Source organism: Portunus trituberculatus, chromosome 10 (genome assembly GCF_017591435.1).
Source record: "Portunus trituberculatus isolate SZX2019 chromosome 10, ASM1759143v1, whole genome shotgun sequence".
Lineage (NCBI taxonomy): Eukaryota > Metazoa > Arthropoda > Malacostraca > Decapoda > Portunidae > Portunus > Portunus trituberculatus.
Window position 1 is genome coordinate 10,892,835 of NC_059264.1, and position 17,500 is coordinate 10,910,334.

Genomic DNA, 17,500 nt, shown 5'->3' on the forward strand with positions numbered 1-17,500 from the left:
AGAGGTTGAGCACTGTGGCGATCAGAGAGAGGCTGAAGATAGAATAATGCTAGAAATTGTCAAGTTGGATATCATATTACAAATTCTGGTTATCACTTCAAAACATACCATTGAAATACGTATAGGAATAAATTACTTAGGTGGTGAAATCTTTTAGTGCCTTTTATTTTGGGTTGACAAATTTATATAATTTTTGAAAGGAAGTTAGAATTGTTGTAATGAGGAGGGATGTTTGCTAGAGTTGCAGGAAGATTGCCATTTCAAAACATGACACTAAGAGATGAAGGACTGAATAAAGAAGTTCAAATCTTATAAATCTTTCTAAACATTCTCTGGTGTTACTTAAATGGGGTCAGAATTGTTGTCATCAGGCTAGAAGTTTGCCAGTGTTGCGAGGAAGAGCGTCATGGCTGCGAGGTTCCTGTGTTGCGGCGCCTCCTGCGAGCAATAATTTTGTGCAGTGCTTAATGGAGTGAAGTGTCCCTCGGGTCTCCGCGGCTTGTGCAAAATTAACAAAGGTTACCGAACTCAATGACCTGCCTCGCCCTTCCGCCTTCCTGTCACGAGCAATCTTATACATTAAATAAATACGCTTCAATCAAATCCTTATGTAATTCTTTGTCTGTCTCTGTTCTATTTATTCCGCTTTCCTATAACGAAGTTTCTTATGCACGCTAAGAAATAAATTTGCCAGTTCAAACAGAAATGTTCTTATTTGTGTCTGTTTGGTTCTGTTTTCTTACCTTCTCATAACATACACTTTTTTGCCCTAACTAAATTTGTAACTTCGAATGAAACGTTCCGTCTGGTTATGTTGTCTTGTGAACCTTCGAACAATTGAAGAACAAAATAAATTATTAGAACCTTTCCCTAGCATTCTACTTATTCAATTATCTACCTGGTTACTTTTTGTTTCCTTGTCAAGAACTGCTTTGCTGCGTATCACTTGGACCCTTCTCACTTAACTCCGTTTGCTTAATGGTTATATTCTTCCATCTTACATGTAAGTAAGTGAAGATTAGAACCTTTTTTCCTAATACTTTTCTTACCGAAGTCACCTGATATTGTTTTTTCTGACTTCCTTTGACGAAATATCTTATACATAACTAAAACTAAATTAATCAATTTGACTAAAATTTACCGATTTATTCGACGTCTTTTAGAGCTTCCAGAACAAAGTACATCAAGGAAAACAGAACCAGAAAATACGACCAGAAAAGGGCGGGAAAGCGAGGCGAAAAGAGAGATAAAAGGGAACGACAGACAAAAAGACAAATCGTGAGAAGGAAATTCAAGCGACACAAGACAAGCCTCCACTGAGCCTCGTCCAGGAAGCAGGTGGTGGCCAGTGCTCCAGACTCTGCATGCATAAGGCAACACCAGCACACACACACACACACACACACACACACACACACACACACACACACACACACACACACACACACACATACACTCCGGGGTGACGCAATGCTGAGAGTAAGATTTCACGGGCCTGCAGTACTAGTACAACTAGTTCAACTGATCTATTCTTATGATGGCTGTTTTCCAAGTCTTCAAAGGTTATTAGTGAGGTTTGAAGTTAAGTCCGTATTATTTAACGTATCAGTGTCTTACCTTTACTGGTTTGACAGGAAGATCATTAAAGTCTTCTAGTGAAGTTTCTAGTGATATTGTAACATCAACTTTCCATCATCAGAGACAAACCATTATAAGAACTGGCTTACCATCTCTGTGGTCTGAAAATAGTCCTTTTAGATGAGCAATGCGTTTGATACTACGGCCGTTTAATTAACTTATGAAATAACAAAACCCAAACAACAAAACAAGAACAAGATGAGTGATATTTGTAGTAATTTGAAAGATTAACACCGTTGACACACGCCATAACACTTTCCTTGGCTCAGATTGTCATGGCGTATGGAGTGTGTTGGTTTTATTTATACCATGATTTATACCATGTGGGCTTTTCACGGGAATTTATGGGCTAAAGGGGATAATTTTTGGGATACCTCCTATCTCAAAGCCCACCCGCTAGGAAACCGTTGTCCCGGATGAGGAAGCCCAACCTACACTCGGACCGTGAACAGGATTCAAACCGGTGCCCTTGGAGACCCCTCGGACCCCAAAGCACGCATGGTTCTACTGTACCACGGCGGGGTTTGACGTGATTCTATCAGTTAATTTGTTCTTGTTCTGGTAATGTTTACCTTTTATTGTTCCATCAATTATAATTTGAAAGCACTTGTTCTTTAGCAATTATACTAAGAATGGCATGGTGTGAATGGACTGCCTTGTTCTTGAGCGGCTATGAGTATAAGTACTTATGTTCATGTTTTGGTAATGTGTATTCTTGTGCTGCTCCATCTATAAATCAAAAGTTCATATATTTTTGTTACCACTATACAAGGAGATTCAAGGTGCAGATTGTGTCTTTCTTAAGTGATCGTAAATGTCAGTGACGTTCCTGGATTAACAATGTTCAGTTTTGTCCATTCGTGTTTAATCAATTTATGAATTGAATATATTGGTTAAAAGACTCATGAGAGAAAAGTCTGAAAGTTGCAAATCATTCGGTGCAAGGCAGGGTGGTCGTGCGTGCGTGTGTGCGTCGCCCTTGCTTTGATATGCATGTGTGACCCCATCAACAGCATGTGGGCGAGACGCGACTCCCTAAACAGGCGGGAGAGGGAACGCGCTGTGTTTCTGTTTGACGCTCGATATAGAAATGAGCGCGTCGGGTCCCCTCGCCTCGTCTGAAGTAAAGAGACACTGCCGCATCAAGTGGGAACACCTAGCGGCGCCAGGACCAGTCTTCGCTGTAACTCTGCCTGTCTCCCTCTGGTTCATAGTTTACTTTGTTTATTGACTATTCACTCCTACTTTACTTAGTGTTGACCACAATCTATTAGCTTATTTAGTTCACTAACCCTTTTAAAATTTAGTTAGTTGACTGACCACAAAATACATTATGGCCAAAAAAGGCAGCAACTAAAACTTAATCATACTTTCCTACACTTACTAAACTCCAACTTACATTCTTCGCGCCTAAGAAAATTCAAAGACTAATTGATTAAATATTGACTTTCCTGCGCCGTTCAACAATTCGTATGTGCCAATACAATCTGTGCATGTTGTGATGAGCAGTGACGTCCGTGTCCGTGTTGCTTTTTCATTCAGGGGTCTTTCGTTGTCCTGTCCTGGAGTCAAGTAGCGCTCTGCATTCCCTTCCACTTCCTAATTAACTCTCTAACTATCATTTGGTACATCTTTCCTTAATTGTCAATCACTCTGAGACATGTTTACTTGTTCTACAGCCATCTCCAGTTTTTAAGCTGAGTAAAAGTAGCAAAATCTACTCTTCTCTATATCCTATCTTGTAGATACTTATAAATAATCCATTTATTGATTCTGCTACTGTTAATTCTTTCCTGTGGGAGTGAGAGGGTAAATGTTTTCCCTCAGTCTTAAGTCCTACGATCTGCTGACAATTGTACTTCCTTACATTGTCCTTTCCTGTCTTTCTCATGGAGGTCAGGAGTCAAGTAACCTGTATACATGTCCACTATTCAATGTGTTCTCTCATTTCTAAATATTCTGATCCGCTGATAGAAATATTCATTGTGCCGTCCTATCTCCTGCACGATAGTCAGACGCTAATTTGCCTGTTTTCACTTCCAGTGTGTTTACTGGTTTCTCTTGATCTTAAGTCTAATATGTTGACAGTTAAAGACAACAGAAGCCAACAACAGAAACTTATTCACACTTTCCTACACTTAGTACATTCCTAACTTTTCTTCACAAAAATGACTAAGTAAATTCAATGTCAAATTTATTGAATGGTAAAACGAAGGGATCTCGACGAAATTAAGTTTACATGTGATTACTGGTAAATTTTCAAAAGATTAGAGTGCATAAGAGAAATAGAAACAATGCAAGAACGTTATTAGACTACTGAGCAAGACCGTACAAGTAGTAGAGTGAATACAGCGTAATGATAAAAACCACAAAAATAACATCATGGGATAAGGAATAATAAACACAGTGCCAGAAAATTACAACGCCATTATGAAGGACTGTACAAATAGTCAGTGTAAGAGTAGCGTAACTAAACAACCTGTAAATTATATCTGTGTATGTAATTTAGTACCATTTATAATCCTAACCTTACCTTACCTAACCTAACGTAAAAAAAAGGAAACAAATCCTACCAAAACACTGTCAGCCCAGATGGTGTCCTTTACTGCCCTTTACCTAACAGTCTTTATCTTTATCATTCCTCCGCTCCTTTACTGATCCCGTGTCACGAAGAGAGAAGCACGAATTACGGCAACGTTTCCAGACTACTACTCTATTATTCTCAATCTCTGCACCTATTGGCGTCATCTCAAGGCTTGGTGTGCTGCTGGCTGCTCCCCTAACTCTCCTGCCCCTTCTTGCCATCCTACACGACTTGAGGCTATGCAGTAAATTCAGGAGTAACATGGCTGGTCTTTGCGAGTTTTGGAACGGGTGTGAGTGAAGATTTGGAATTACCGTGAGTTTCCGGAGGGTGTGGAGCGGGTGTGGTACGGGTGTGTTGTGTTTTTGGGCTCGGGAGCGTGTGTATGGAGCGGGTGTGATGTTGAAAGTAGGGATGGATAACTGCATGATTTAAGGAGTGGGTTTTGAGTGGGGTTACCTCTGGGTTCCGTGATTCCTTTAATACAGGGACACACTTTTACCTCGAGATTTGTGTACGATTAGACCATTTTATTGACATTAGGAAGGGTCAATGGAGGTCAGAAGGTTAATGTCCACAGTCTTCACAATTTCTTAATCCCCCACATAAGTTTCTGAAGTTGTATAAAATCACCAAATAGAAAGCAGAATGAATATGAAAACGTGTCATGGTACTCAAGGGGTTAAGAATTTGCGTTACGAGGCGACCAAAAATATAAGGATACAGATGTGGATATGTAACACTTAAATGTACACATGAAAAAAAAAGAACCCAACGTATTCAAGCTACCACAGATAAAAAAAAAAAAGGAAATATACGAAGAAATTGGCTCTCAAAATAAAGTAGTAGAAGAGAACGAACTTGGTAATCCGACTGTTTGCGTCAAGACAATAGGGAGCTGTAAAAGGTGAGACTATATTTTGTCGACGGGATAATAGAGGAGGAGGAGGAGGAGGAGGAGGAGGAGGAGGAGGAGGAGGAGGAGGAGGAGGAGGAGGAGGAGGAGGAGGAGGAGGAGGAGGAGGAGGAGGAGGAGGAGGAGGAGGAGGAGGAGGAGGAGGAGGAGAATAGTAATAACAATAATAATAATAATAATAATAATAATAATAATAATAATAATAATAATAATAATAATAAGAAGAAGAAGAAGAAGAAGAAGAAGAAGAAAAGGAAACAAAAAAAACAAACATCAACAACAATAACAACAATAACAACAACATCAACAACAATAACAACAATAACAACATCAACATCAACAAATAACCTTACTTCATAAAACAAACCCACATTCCCTTGAATCCTTCTCCCACCTCCCCAGTCAGTACACACACAGTAACAGTAGCACCAGGTATAACCCTAGATGAATAAAGTTAATGGCAGCGTACAGCCAAACCAGCCACCCGTGCACACATCCAAGACACTCTACTCTACTCAAAGGTTCACATGCTATTCCTTACGTGACATGCATGTTTAATCCCTTCAATACTGGGAAACATTTCCATCTTGAGATTTGTGTACGATTAGACGATTTTATTGACATTAGTAAGTGTATATGGAGGTCAGAAGATAAATGGCCACAGTCTTCACTATTTCAATCCCGACATAAGTTTCTCAAGCTGTAAAAAATCGTTAAATAGTAACCAGAAAGAATATAAAAACGCGTCATGGTACTCAAGGGGTTAAATGATATTGTGTAAGCTATTTCGTTTTACTAAGGTACTACAGGAATTTTGCCAGTGCGTTACAGTTACAGTTTGGTGCCGTCACACTGTACAAAACACTTAATACTTGTCATAATTTATCGCACACTTGTTTCTGGTACACGCTACACCACACGCTTACTTCTGCCATACTTCACATATTTGGTTTCTGTCACACTCATCAGACTTTTAAATAGAATGAAGAGTGTGACAGTTCCTCATGCACAGATTAATGGCGTAGTAATTAAATGTATGTGTATATCTCACACTACACACACACACACACACACACACACACACACACACACACACACACACACACACACACACACACCTTATCTTCCGTAACCATCCTAACCTCCCAAAACGCACATTTATTCACCCATTTCCCTTCTATTATCCATCCACACGCTCATCCATCCACCTACACACACACACACACACACACACACACACACACACACACACACACACACACATTGTACGTGAGAAAGAGAAGTTTCTGCCTTGCGATCAATATTTTTTTCTTGACACGTGCTCGCCCCGACGTGGCCTTGTTTCATTATTATTATTATTATTTTCATTATTATCATTATTATTACAATATTATCATTATTATTATTATCACTATTACGAACATCAGTCCCTATCATTATAGTTGTGTTATTTAGCACTTTTACTATTACTACTACTACTCCTACTACTACTACTATTACTACTATTATTGCTTACTACTTACTACTACTACTACTACTATTACTTCGAGAGAGAGAGAGAGAGAGAGAGAGAGAGAGAGAGAGAGAGAGAGAGAGAGAGAGAGAGAGAGAGAGAGAGAGAGAGAGAGAGAGAGAGAGAGAGAGAGAGAGAGAGAGAGAATTATCAATCACTTCAACAGAAAAAAATGGTCACGTCACAAGACAACGAACACTAAAATAAGAACACAAACAGAAGAAAAAGAGAAAATAAAGACGAATACGAGAGAGAGAGAGAGAGAGAGAGAGAGAGAGAGAGAGAGAGAGAGAGAGAGAGAGAGAGAGGAGGGGGGGAAAGGGGAGGAGGCAGACTATATAAGTTGGGCCATGGCGGTCGGTTGCCTCAGCGCCGCTCAGTCTCAGGCAGTACAGCGCCACGACCGCCTCCTCCACCTCCGCCACCACCGCCGCCGCCACCACCACCATTGCCACCGCCGCCCGCCGCTCTAGAGACCTCAACGAGTACTCTGCTGCAGGAGGGACCATGAGGACCTCCGGCAGAATCTCTGGGCCCCTCGCCGCCATGGGCAAGGTAAGGGACGTGTGTGTGTGTGTGTGTGAGTTGGGTATACGGAATTCGCGTATGGATGACTTTATTGAACACTTCTTTGCCTCACAAACACTATTAGTTGAAGTTATAAGGGATTTTTTTCAAGTAGCTCTTTTATGGTTCTAGTGGCAAATGAATAAGATTTCGCGTTACGTATTACCACATAAAAGAAAACACTCGAGAACAAGGAACATGGGTACTCATTTCCTTGTTCTTACGAAATATCGTTTTAGAATACAGGTCTCTCATTTTTTTAATATATTTTTTGTATTTACCTATCTTCATTGAACTGTTTGTAAAGTGGATCAGTCTGTGTGTGTGTGTGTGTGTGTGTGTGTGTGTGTGTGTGTGTGTGTGTGTGTGTGTGTGTGTGTGTGTGTGTGTGTGTGTGTGTGTGTGTGTGTGTGTGTAGTGCAGCGCTCTGTCGTGTAAGTCAGTGTAAAATTAGTAAAGTGTTAAGTATAGTAGTGGTTTTGGTGGTGATCGTGGTAGAGTGGTAGTGGTAGTGGTGGTTGAGGTGGGGATGCGTTTGGTGGCGTTGTGTTGTTCGTGTGGTGGTGGTGGTGGTGGTGGTGGTGCGCTGGTAATGACGCAAAGTGTGTGGTGAATTTAGAGTTTGAGTTAATATTCCGTTGAAGTGATGAGAGGATTGTGGTGACGGCTCTAAGTTGTGATGAAGTTGTGGTGTGTGTGTGTGTGTGTGTGTGTGTGTGTGTGTGTGTGTGTGTGTGTGTGTGTGTGTGTGTGTGTGTGTGTGTGTGTGTGTGTGTGTGTGTGTGTGGTATTTGAGGCGAATGCGGCGTCTATTCTAATTTGTGATGCAGTTGTGGTGTCCATTAGAAATAGTGATGAAATAAATGATGTCTATTAGAAAGTTGTGGTTTCTGTTGTGATGTCTGCAGCGAAAAGTGGTGTTTATTACAAGTTGTGGTGTAGTTGTGGTGCAGCTGTGGCGTCCGTGTCGTGTCTTATACAAGTTACAGTGTCGTTGTGGTGTTTATGGTGCCTGTAAAAAAATAAATAACAGACTGCTAGCGTGAAAGAACTAACAAAACTACAACTACTTTCTACAGCAACAAACTCTCAAAACTAACACAAAACACAGTAAGCTAATAAATACAAGAACCACAATTACCATATCAATTATTAGTAAAAATTGTGTATTTGCTGCTGCGGTGATTGTGATGTGTGTGATTCTTGTGTATATGTGGTGATTCTCCTTCTATCATCAATTGTGGTGGTGGTGGTGTGGTGCAGTGATGCGGGGTTTGTATCGGTGATGATGACAATGTGGTGTGCTTTGTGGTTACTGTGGTGGTCGTGATGTGGTGATAGTTATGGTGTACGTATGTTGATGCGTGAGGATGGTGACGGTGATGTGCTTTTGTGGTGATAGCGATGTACGTAATGTGTGGTGTTGTGATGTTGGTGGTGTCCATGGTGATGATAGTTGTGGGTTGTGCTGGTTATGATTAAGGTGGCGTTATGGTGCAGCTGTAGTAGTAGTAGTAGTAGTAGTAGTGTAGTAGTAGTAGTAGTAGTAGTAGTAGTAGTAGTAGTAGTAGTAGTAGTAGTAGTAGTAGCAGCAGCAGCAGCAGTAACAGTAGTAGCAGTAGTAGTAGTAGCAGTAGTAGTGGTGGTAGTGATAACTATTGTAGTGTCATGATAAGAGACAAATGTTCTGAGAGTGTGGTGATAATACGGAGGTGATGGTGATGCTCTAGCTGTGTTGTGAGTGTGTGGTGCTGTGGAAGGAGTGGTGGTCTGGACAGTGTTGTGGTGGCGTTGCTGTGGCAGTGTCGCAGTGTGGTGGAGTAGTGGAGAGAGTGGACGTCTCGCCTAGATTCACACTTATTTGTGGCGGTATGTGTATGGTTGGTGGAGTGAGTGAGTGGGCTTTTGCTTAGTGTGGTGGTGTGGAAGGCGTGCTTGGTGTGCTGGTGCGGTGGTGTGGTGGTGTGGTGGGTGGATGGCTAGTTTAGTGAAGGACAGGGACGGTTCAGTGTTTTTGTGGAGGGATGTGGGCTTGTACCTTCGTGTCATTAAGTGTGGGGAAGGAAAACTACTACGATGAAAAATAATAATAACAAAAGCTGCTGCTGCTACTACTACTACTACTACTACTACTACTACTACTACTATTTCTCTTCCTCTTCTTATCTTACTCCTCTTATTACTAATACAACTATTGAATACACGAAAAAAAAATAGAAACAGAAGCACTATTAGTCTTTTTTTATAATTTGTGACATAAAAACCCGCTGCTCAATCTCTTTTTCAGCCAAATAGCCACCGTGTGTGTGTGTGTGTGTGTGTGTGTGTGTGTGTGTGTGTGTGTGTGTGTGTGTGTGTGTGTGTGTGTGTGTGTGTGTGTGTGTGTGTGTGTGTGTGTGTGTGTGTGTGTGTGTGCAACAATACAGGCTGATGGACTATAAGAGTAGGCAGGTAGATTTTTCACGGTACAACGAGAGAGAGAGAGAGAGAGAGAGAGAGAGAGAGAGAGAGAGAGAGAGAGAGAGAGAGAGAGAGAGAGAGAGAGAGAGAGAGAGAGAGAGAGAGAGAGAGAGAGAGAGAGAAAGGGGAGAAAGAAAAACTAAATCTCTCTCTCTCTCTCTCTCTCTTTACCTGTGCAAGCTAATCACCTCCGTTCAAAGGCCTCGCTAAATGAGAGCCACAGGTGTTCTCGTCAAAGGCTCGTCTAACGCAAAGAAACACACCTACTAACGGAAGGTAACCAAGGTGACTACCACATTCCTCGCCCTGTCAATCTTAACATGCGACGTAAAATAACACTTGAGAACTATAGTAAGAAAACCAAGGTGTCTCCTGCATTTCTAGCCCGGTCAATCTTTAAATGCGACGTAAACTAACACTTGAGAACTATAGTAAGGGAACCAAGGAGTATGCCGCACTCCTCGCCCTGTCAATCTTTAATTTTTTCAGTACTGGGACACATTTTTACCGTAAGATTTGTGTACGATTAGACCATTTCTATTGATGTTAGGAAGGGTCTATGGCGGTCAGAAGATCAATGGCCACAGTCTTTACTATTTTAATCACCCCCACATGAGTTTCTGAAGCTGTATAGAATCACCAAATAGTTAGCAGGATGAATATGAATACGCGTCACAAACTGAAGGGGTTAAGTGAGACGTAAAGGAAATTATCACAGACTAGCATAATGGAACCAAGGTGTCTGTTGCACTTCTAGTCATGGCAGTCTCCAGAATCTACATAAAAGACACTGATGTACTAATGTAAGGAAACTAAGGTGTCTTCTGGGTCCTTTAGTCCAATCAGTCTCCGAGGATAACGTAAAGAGACACTTAAAAAGTAACATAAGGGAATAGAACTGTCTCCAGCACTCCCAGCCCTGTCAGTCCTCACGAATAACGAATAATGCAATTCAGCTATTACCATCAGGGAACTGAAGTATTTTCCCGCACCTTTAACACGTGTAAACTCTATCAAGAGATCAGGAAACAGACTCAAAAACAACCATAAGGGAACTGAATACCCTCGTACGAATCTAGCCTCACTAAAAACCCTCGTAGTTCAACACACACACACACACACACACACACACACACACACACACACACACACACACACACACACACACACTCAAATACAACCATAAGGGAAATGAGTACACTGCTGCAAGTGAAGTCCCCCTACAAACCCTCAGTAGTTCAACACACACATCCTCAAATACAACCATAAGGGAATTGAAGAGCCTCCCACTCGTCCAGCCCAGCAAACCCATCAAAGCCACAACAAAACTCACGCGCTATAAAAAAAAAGAGAATGTAAAAAAGAAGAAGAAAAAAGTGCAGCGGCCTAAAGAACATAGACTGAGAGTAGAGGCGCATAAAGGGGGAGGTTGAAAAATAAAAAGCAAAAGCTACGCGTCAGTCATTGTGTTCCAACGTAGGATGAACGTGACAAGGGAAGGTAAAAGTGTGGTAAAGGTTCCTTCTCTCCTCACCTGCTTGTCCGTCACCGCTGTGTGTATGTGTGTGTGTGTGTGTGTGTGTGTGTGTGTGTGTGTGTGTGTGTGTGTGTGTGTGTGTGTGTGTGTGTGTGTGTGTGTGTGTGTGTGTGTGTGGTAGGGGAAGGGAGGTTGCGTGCATGGTTCTGCTTCTAAATGCATGACGTAGAAAAGACCTGCATGATTCTGGGATCTCCACTTACTCACACACACACACACACACACACACACACACACACACACACACACACACACACACACACACACACACACAAGCACGCACGCACACACACAGAACATAAGGTCATGCAACACATTTTCCCTTGTTTCGTTTATATAGTTCTCATTATTATTTATTCGCTATTTTTCATTCATATTTTAAATTCCTCCCACTCTTTTCTTTTTAGTTTATTTTTCTATTATTTTACCATTAATTTCCATGTGTATTTTTTCATTTTCTTCCTTTCTTGCTCTTATTATTATTATTATTTCATATTTATTTTCTTTTTCTCCTTCCACGTCTTCTCTTCCTTACCTTATTCTCTGTTCCTCCTCCTTATTCTCCTCATACTCATTTCCTTTTCCCATTCCTATACTTCTGATTCTTTCTTAATTTCTGGTTCCTTCCTCTTCCTTTTCCTGCCCATCTATAATAATTTCTTTTAAAACACACGTGTCTTGAAATTTAAAGCGATGACGTGACAATAACCTGAAATTCAACACACAGATATACACACGCACACATTCTCACAATATTATCAAACAAGACGGTAAAAAATATGAAACAGACAATCGAGAGAGAGAGAGAGAGAGAGAGAGAGAGAGAGAGAGAGAGAGAGAGAGAGAGAGAGAGAGAGAGAGAGAGAGGGAGAGGGAGAGACTCGTAATTTAGCTAAAAAAGGAAAAGAAACATATAAAAGAGAACAAAAGAAGATAAAAAAAGAAATTACGATGAAATATACAAAAGGAACAACAACAACAACAAAGAAAACAATAACAAACAATAACAGTAACTACAACAAGCATATAAACACACACACACACACACACACACACACACACACACACACACACACACACACACACACACACACACACGTTGGTAAAGAGAAAAAAAAAAGAAAAAAGAAAAAGAAAAACTAAATACAAGAAACAAATACACTAGAACCAAAAAAAAAAAAAAAAAAAAAAAACGCAATAAAAAAAACTGGGAAACTAGAGACAAACAATCAAAGCACCTAAAAAAACACACACACACACACACACACACACACACACACACACCATCACTAACCAGCGTTGTGTGGAATCTAGTCACGGTCATGTTGAGTCACGTTGAATCTTAGCTTGTCATAGTGAGAGAGGCGACGGAGAGGCGGCAACAATTCTCCCTCCCACTCCTCCCACTCTCTCTCTCTCCCTCTCGCTCTCTCTTTCTCAGTTCCGCTCGCGTTACTGAAATGTGAAATATAGTTGTGTTTTTACTTCCTCGTCTTAATGAGAAGCGGGAGACACGAAGCCGCAGCGAAGGAGAGAGAGAGAGAGAGAGAGAGAGAGAGAGAGAGAGAGAGAGAGAGAGAGAGAGAGAGAGAGAGAGAGAGAGAGGTGGGCGGGGAATAAAGGAAAAGGTTAAGTACATAGAGAGAGGAAGGAAAGTAAGAGAAGGAATGAGGGAAGTGAAATAATGAAAGCAATGGAGATAGGAAGGAAAGGAAGGAAGGAGAGAAGAGAGGGAAGGAGGAACGCTAGGATAATGAGGGAGAATGGGTGGGAAAAGGGGAAAAAAGAATGAAAGACAGGAGGAAGGAAGAAAGAAGGGAAAGGAAGGGAGGGAGGAGGCAAATATGAATGGATAGATTGAAGAAGACAAGAAAAAAAATGGAAGGAAATTAAAAGAAGAAAGAATGGAAGGAAATTATGATGGACTAGAAAGGGGTTGGAATGAAGTAAGGAGGGGAAAATGAGGGAATGACGGAATGAATAGGAAAAATGAGGAATTTATTCATGGTTGCTCATAGTACACACACACACACACACACACACACACACACACACACACACACATGTACGTTAGTGTTGAAGGTGGAGATGTGTGTGTGTGTGTGTGTGTGTGTGTGTGTGTGTGTGTGTGTGTGTGTGTGTGTGTGTGTGTGTGTGTGTGTGTGTGTGTGTGTGTGTGTGTGTGTGTGTGTGTGTGTGTGTGTGTGTGTGCGGGCGCGCTGATTTGACGTGCTAGTGGTGATGGCTATGCGATGATTGATTTGTATCGTCATTTGAATTATGAATGCTTAAATACAATTACATGTACTATTTATTTCCTTCATACAATTACTTGCTATCAATTCTATAACCACATTTCAATACAGGAACATTTCAAACGCTGAATTTTGAGAAGCCATCTGATAAAAAATAAATAAATAAATAAATAAAACTAAATATGAAAATCCACCTTAAAAAATAATAAAAAAAAAAAACTCAGTTACGAAACCCTCCTGTAAAAATGTAATAATAATAAATAAATAAAAACAGCTGTCTCATTAAAAAGCAAAGATCAATTCATCTAAAAATCTTAGTGAAAAAAAAAATGTATCTAGTTCATCAACTCTTTCTTTTCAAGGTAAGCTGCAAAAAAAAAAAAAAAAAACGAAAAGAAAACAGGTTGTCTCGAATTTTAAAAAGAAGTCGCTGATGAAAATTCGTGAAAAGTCACTTGACTGACTGAATGACTGATTGCAAAAAAAAAGTTATTTATACATTTGTGATTAAAAAAGGTAAAAATGTTATCCTTGGTTCCTATTATTCGAGTAAGAATATTTTCTCCTCTGTCCTGATCGAATGACAATTACTGACTGAAAAGTGTGAATTTGCACATGACGTTAGAACAGAGCAGGAAAAATGAAATAGAAGTGAAAGCGAATGAATCCTCCTTCATTCATGGTGATAAAAAACAGTCACCATAAAAAAATAAAGATAGATGGATAAATAGATAAATTCCATTAGTGAAATAAAACAACAGAACAAAAATATACATATCAAATAAGCGCCATAGCTAAATAAAATGGCGTCATTGCTAAGAAGTATAAACACCGTAACTGTAATTGAAAAAATCGCACTAAACCTTAACCCATTCAATACTGGAACACATTTTTACCTCGAAATTTGTGTACGACTAAAAATTTTATTGACATTAGGAACGGTCTACTTAGGTCAGAAGATCAATGACCACAGTCTACAATTTTAATCCCCCACATGAGTATCTGAAGCTGTATAGAATCACCAAATAGTAAGCAGAATGAATGTGGAAACCCGTCCTGGTGCTGAAGGGATTAGGAAAAGAAAACACAACAAATGGAAAAAAAAAAGTTAAAAGCCATAACAAAATAATAATAATGCATAATAATAATAAAGACAACAAGACAACCTCATTGAAAAGAATAAACGTCGTGTCACCAACCACAGTGAATAGACAAATAAATAAGTAAATAAACAAATAAATAAATAAATAAAATAAATATATAACCGCCATAACGAAAAAAACACGACAGAGAGAGAGAGAGAGAGAGAGAGAGAGAGAGAGAGAGAGAGAGAGAGAGAGAGAGAGAGAGAGAGAGAGAGAGAGAGAGAGAGAGAATATGCATATATAAAAAGACAAAATGTGAGAGAACAAAGAAAATGACAATAAAACGTGGAATGATGAAGTAATTGAAATAAAGTAAAGGTTAAAATAAATAGACGAAAATACAGAAAAGAAAAATGAAAAGAAAAACCAAGAGAAAAGACGAAATAAATGAAAAAGAGAGAGAGAGAGAGAGAGAGAGAGAGAGAGAGAGAGAGAGAGAGAGAGAGAGAGAGAGAGAGAGAGAGAGAGAGAGAGAGAGAGCGCACCCACACCAACTAACCTTCTTCTTGAGGTCACAATTCTTCTCGTGACCAATCAGTACATCTCAGTTCACCATCGACCCCGTGTGTGTGTGTGTGTGTGTGTGTGTGTGTGTGTGTGTGTGTGTGTGTGTGTGTGTGTGTGTGTGTGTGTGTGTGTGTGTGTGTTTTACGTTTAAATTTTTTTCGAGGGTTTTAATAAATTTCATAATCTTTGGCCCTTATTCCTTATTTTTATTTTTTTATTTCATTCATACCATGTGGGCTTTTCACTGGAAATTATGGACTAAAGGGGATACTTTTTGGGGTACCTACTAAGAAAACCGTTGCCGCGACCGTGGACAGGATTCGAACCCATGCGCTTGGAGACCCCTCGGACCCCAAAGCATGCATGGTTCCTATTACATTGTTTTTCCATTCCCATAGTGATTGCAATTATTACATGAGCTTAAATTGAATACCGTTCCCTGCATACACAATTTTTTTAACTTTGATTCATTTCTTCAAAACTTCTAGAATAACTGTAATTATTAATCAACTAACTAACTGACAAACAGACAAACTAACAACACACTGACTGATTGACTGATGCGTGTAAGTGTGTGTGTGTGTGTGTGTGTGTGTGTGTGTGTGTGTGTGTGTGTGTGTGTGTGTGTGTGTGTGTGTGTGTGTGTGTGTGTGTGTGTGTGTGTGTGTGTGTGTCGGACAAGATGGAAAGAGGGGAGAAGACTAGAAGAAAATTAAAAGATGAATGAAGAAGTGTAAAGGAGAGACAGAGAAGAAAGGAGGAGAGAGAGAGAGAGAGAGAGAGAGAGAGAGAGAGAGAGAGAGAGAGAGAGAGAGAGAGAGAGAGAGAGAGAGAGAGAGAGAGAGAGAGAGAGAGAGAGAGAGAACAGGGAGATAGACAGACACCCACCACGAAAAGAAACGAAGAAAATAATAAAAAAAGAAGGAATAAAACACATACAAAATAGACAAAAGGAAAAATATAAAAGCTAAACAAACATATGAAATAAAGACAAAAAGACAAATTGATAGATAAAGAAAAAATATCAGACACGACAATAAAAAAAATAGGAAAGAAAGAGGTAAAGAAATAAGGAAAGGAAGGTGTAAGACTGAACAAAGAATTGAATGGAGAGTTTGGATCTTTGTCTGAAAGTTTGCAAAGAGAACGTGTAAGGGATCTTGAAGGAGAGAGAGAGAGAGAGAGAGAGACAGACAGAGGGAGGGAGAGGGAGAGGGAGACTAGGAGGAGGGAGAAAAGGAATTACGAGGCACTGAGAGGAGGGAAGGAGGAAGGAGCAGAGGAAATGAAGAGATGTAGGAATAGGGAGTGAGGGAATAGAATCAATGAAGAAGAATAGGAAAAAAAAAATTAAACGAAGGAGAGGGAGATAAAGAGAAACCACAAGAAAGAAAGAGAAAGAAAGACAGAGAGGGAAAAATCAGGAAGGAGGAAAAAAAACGAAACTGAGGGAATGAGAGAGGGACATAAAGAGAGGTGGAGGGAAGAAAAGGAGAGAGGGGAGAATATGGAGAAAGGAGGGAGGGAGAGAGGGAGGGAAGGCAACAATAGGAGGTGGAAATGGGAGAAGACATACTAAAGAAAAGGAGAGCAAATGAAAGAGAAATTACTCATTGAAGGAAGGGAAGGAATTCAAATGAAGGGAGAAATAGGAATGACACGAAACACACACACACACACACACACATACACAAAGAGAGAGAGAGAGAGAGAGAGAGAGAGAGAGAGAGAGAGAGAGAGAGAGAGAGAGAGAGAGAGAGAGAGAGAGAGAGAGAGAGAGAGAGAGAGAGAGAGAGAGAGAGAGAGAGAGAGAGAGAGAGAGAGGAAAATTAGTGCAAAAACCACATTCAAGTAAAAATAAAATACAAAGAAATGTAAAAATATAAAAAAAAGAAAAACGCAAAGGAAAAAAAGGAAATGAATACTGCAAGAAAAGAAAAAAAAAGGAAAACAAATGTAGACTGAAGTAAAATCAAAGGAAAATGACCAAATGCATTAAAAAATATATATGAAATGAAAAGAGAACTACAAGAAGAAAAGATGATAAAAAAAAGGAAAAAAATAGTGTAGCTTTCAAACACGTGCCAGAAAAAAAAGAATGAAAATAAAATGAAAAAGAATGAAAAGAAAAATAAGGTTATGCAAAACGTCACCAAGAAAATTATTGATTGTTAAAAAGAAAACGAACAAGAATAAGCCAATAAATAAATAAACACGAGAAATAAATACAGTATAAGAAAAACTGCCAAAATAAAAACAATAATACAACAAAACACAAACAAATAATAATAAATAATAAAATAACAAGTAAAAAAAATCACAAGCAATGATAAAACAAGTCAGAGGTGATGACGAAGACAACACAACAAATAACAACA

General features: G+C 39.7%; 1 protein-coding gene across 1 annotated transcript in view; it reads left to right on the forward strand.

The window, feature by feature from the left end:
• The first annotated feature begins 2,270 nt into the window (after positions 1 to 2,270).
• LOC123502035 overlaps positions 2,271 to 17,500 on the forward strand; it is a 198,258-nt gene continuing 183,028 nt past the window's right edge. The window contains exons 1-3 of the mRNA XM_045251189.1: positions 2,271 to 2,320; positions 4,393 to 4,514; positions 7,022 to 7,206. Of these exons, the coding sequence (XP_045107124.1) occupies positions 2,271 to 2,320; positions 4,393 to 4,514; positions 7,022 to 7,206 (357 nt within the window). The remainder of the gene's footprint in view (positions 2,321 to 4,392; positions 4,515 to 7,021; positions 7,207 to 17,500) is intronic.